This window comes from Pteropus vampyrus, unplaced genomic scaffold (genome assembly GCF_000151845.1).
Source record: "Pteropus vampyrus isolate Shadow unplaced genomic scaffold, Pvam_2.0 Scaffold187, whole genome shotgun sequence".
Taxonomy (NCBI): domain Eukaryota; kingdom Metazoa; phylum Chordata; class Mammalia; order Chiroptera; family Pteropodidae; genus Pteropus; species Pteropus vampyrus.
Window position 1 is genome coordinate 337,791 of NW_011888968.1, and position 2,359 is coordinate 340,149.

The window sequence follows — 2,359 nt, forward strand, 5'->3', positions numbered from 1 at the left end:
GGGAAACAGTACAGATGAGTGTGAGCTGCGAAGGCAGCATGGCGGAGGCAAGTGACTCGGGTGGGGGTGTGGTCAGGGCACACTCTCTGGGGTAGGCAGGTTTGGGCAGGGGGACACGGTAGGTGATGGTGAAGCCAAGGAACGCGTGGAAGTCTGGCCTTGCCGCTCGGAACCGCTGAGGGTCAGCGAGCCGTGGCTGCGAGCCATGGCGTGAATGGGCGCTGACTTCCCATGAGGAACCGTCAGGTTACCCCTGTCCTCCCTGCCATGACACTTGAAGCGGGAAGGCGAGGTGACAGGAGATAAAGTCCTTGAACTTAGGAAATGGTGACGTCCTCAGTTGGGGGATTTGGAGCTTTAGCAGCTAAGGTGAGAGCCGGAGTCTCTAGGCGTGCCCTTCTGGAGACTTTGACCACGCTCTCGGGTGATTAACGGAGAGGCTCAGTCGCCTTTCAAATAAATATTTTCAAAACATATTTTTTGGTCTCTTAACAGAGAAGCTCACGGATCAGGTGATGCAGAATCCCCAGGTTTTGGCGGCGCTGCAGGAGCGGCTCGACAGTGTCGCCCACACCCCTTCCAGCTACATCGAGACGTGAGTATGCTGCGTGCGAGGCTCACGCCGCCACAGGGAACTGAGCAGGAGACCGGGTTCCTGGCCCCTTAACATAGGAGTAGATGCGTTTTCCACTCTGCGCACGGCCTGCTGAGAGCCAGCAGCGGGGCTGCAGACGGGAGAGCTCGGACTCCGAGTCCGGTAGCGGGACACAGGTTGGCAGAGAGGACGCAGTGTGCCGAGTGCCCAGTGGCGGTGTGTGCTGCTGTCCAGGGCCTCGCCGATCACCCTGTGGGTCGGGGGGAAGGACGTGCCAGGCGGAGGGGCAGAATGCCTTCTCTTCCTGGTGGCTCCTAGTCACCTAAGAGAGCAACCTGTCCCTGGCTGACGTGCGTGAACCCGCGACACCAAAACCCTTGCTTTGTCAGAAGAGGTCTGTGTCCTGGTTGCACTGCATGGCGAGAACGACGATGCCCCACTGGGACTGTCCCTCAGGGCCTGGCTGTCTTCCTTCTGGAAGGGACGAGCTGTTCTGGGCTTCCATCTGTCAGTGCAGGGCTTGGTCTCAGAATCAAGAGTCGTCCACCCTCTACATGGTTCCCCCACAAAGGGCTTGATGTGTTCCGCGGCTGTTATGATGGGGAGGGGACACTCTGGGTCTGCCCTGCCCATATTGAGAGTTGACCGGCAGGCGACATCGTGGGGCAGGTTTTGTGAGAATTTTGCAGACGGGAGTCAGTGCGTGTAGAGGTCCTGGGCGGCAGTGGGGGGGTCGATGGCGAGCACTGGTTTCTAGTTTTCCAGCTTTAGAAACGGTGACGGGCGCCTTCACTGAGAGGAAACGGAGGGCTGGGAATGGGGCCTCGTGGGATTAGAATAAGTTCCACATCGACAGACTGCACGCCAAGTGCCAGCCGTCCTTTTCTTAATGATGGTTAGCTCTTCTTCGTAGTGAGGATGTTAATTCTCTGTTAGCCTAAATTTACTTTAATAAAATCGAAAAGCATGCCGCCTCGATCGAGTAGGCGTGCGGCTGTTTTCTCCGCCTCCTTCTAGCTTACCGACAGCGGTGAAGAGAAGAATCAACGCGCTGAAACAGCTCCAGGTGAAGTGCGCGCACATAGAAGCCAAGTTCTACGAAGAGGTCCACGGCCTGGAGCGGAAGTACGCAGCGCTGTACCAGCCTCTCTTCGACAAGGTGGGGCTCGGCCCTAAGCCCAGTCAGCACGTCTCAAGCCTGTCTGTAGGCGACACATCCAGATCTACCCAGTGAATCGTTGAATGTTATTCTTTAAGCCCTAACACTTAGAACCTCAGAATAAGTTACAGAAGCATCCAGTTTTCACGGTCTTTTCATAGACTCTATTTACAAGCTCGTTACGTTAAGCCTTGGCTTTCCGAATAACTTAACGTGGCTCTAAGAAGGTCTCGTTCTTACTTAGAGGAGGGAATTCGTCACCGGTGATGTTGAGCCGACAGACGCAGAATCGGAATGGCACAGTGAGAACGAAGAGGAGGATAAATTGGCTGTAAGTTGTTTTGTTGATGAGCGAACCTATGTTCTCTTTTAACTGTTAGAAATAAGAAATGTCTTTCCGTGGGTTTTTTGTTTTGTTTTGTTTGTCATTGATGTAACTTGACAGAGTAAAGAGCTGCTGCAGTAGAGAGGTGCTAGGTCCCCCTTCGGACGGGCGTTTAGACTTCTCTGACAGACTCCCAAGCATTCGGCGGGCCCGGCATCTGACCTGGTCCTGTCAGTGTGATGAGCCAGACGCAGCCCCGCGCTCAGCTCCCGGCAGCGAC

The 2,359-nt window shown here is 55.2% G+C and overlaps 1 protein-coding gene across 1 annotated transcript in view; it reads left to right on the forward strand.

Annotated features, from left to right (window-relative positions):
• NAP1L4 (nucleosome assembly protein 1 like 4) overlaps positions 1-2,359 on the forward strand; it is a 40,741-nt gene that overhangs the window by 16,153 nt on the left and 22,229 nt on the right. Inside the window, exons 4-6 of the mRNA XM_023537360.1 lie at positions 496-595; positions 1,613-1,754; positions 1,999-2,124. Coding sequence (XP_023393128.1) covers positions 496-595; positions 1,613-1,754; positions 1,999-2,124 — 368 coding nt within the window. The remainder of the gene's footprint in view (positions 1-495; positions 596-1,612; positions 1,755-1,998; positions 2,125-2,359) is intronic.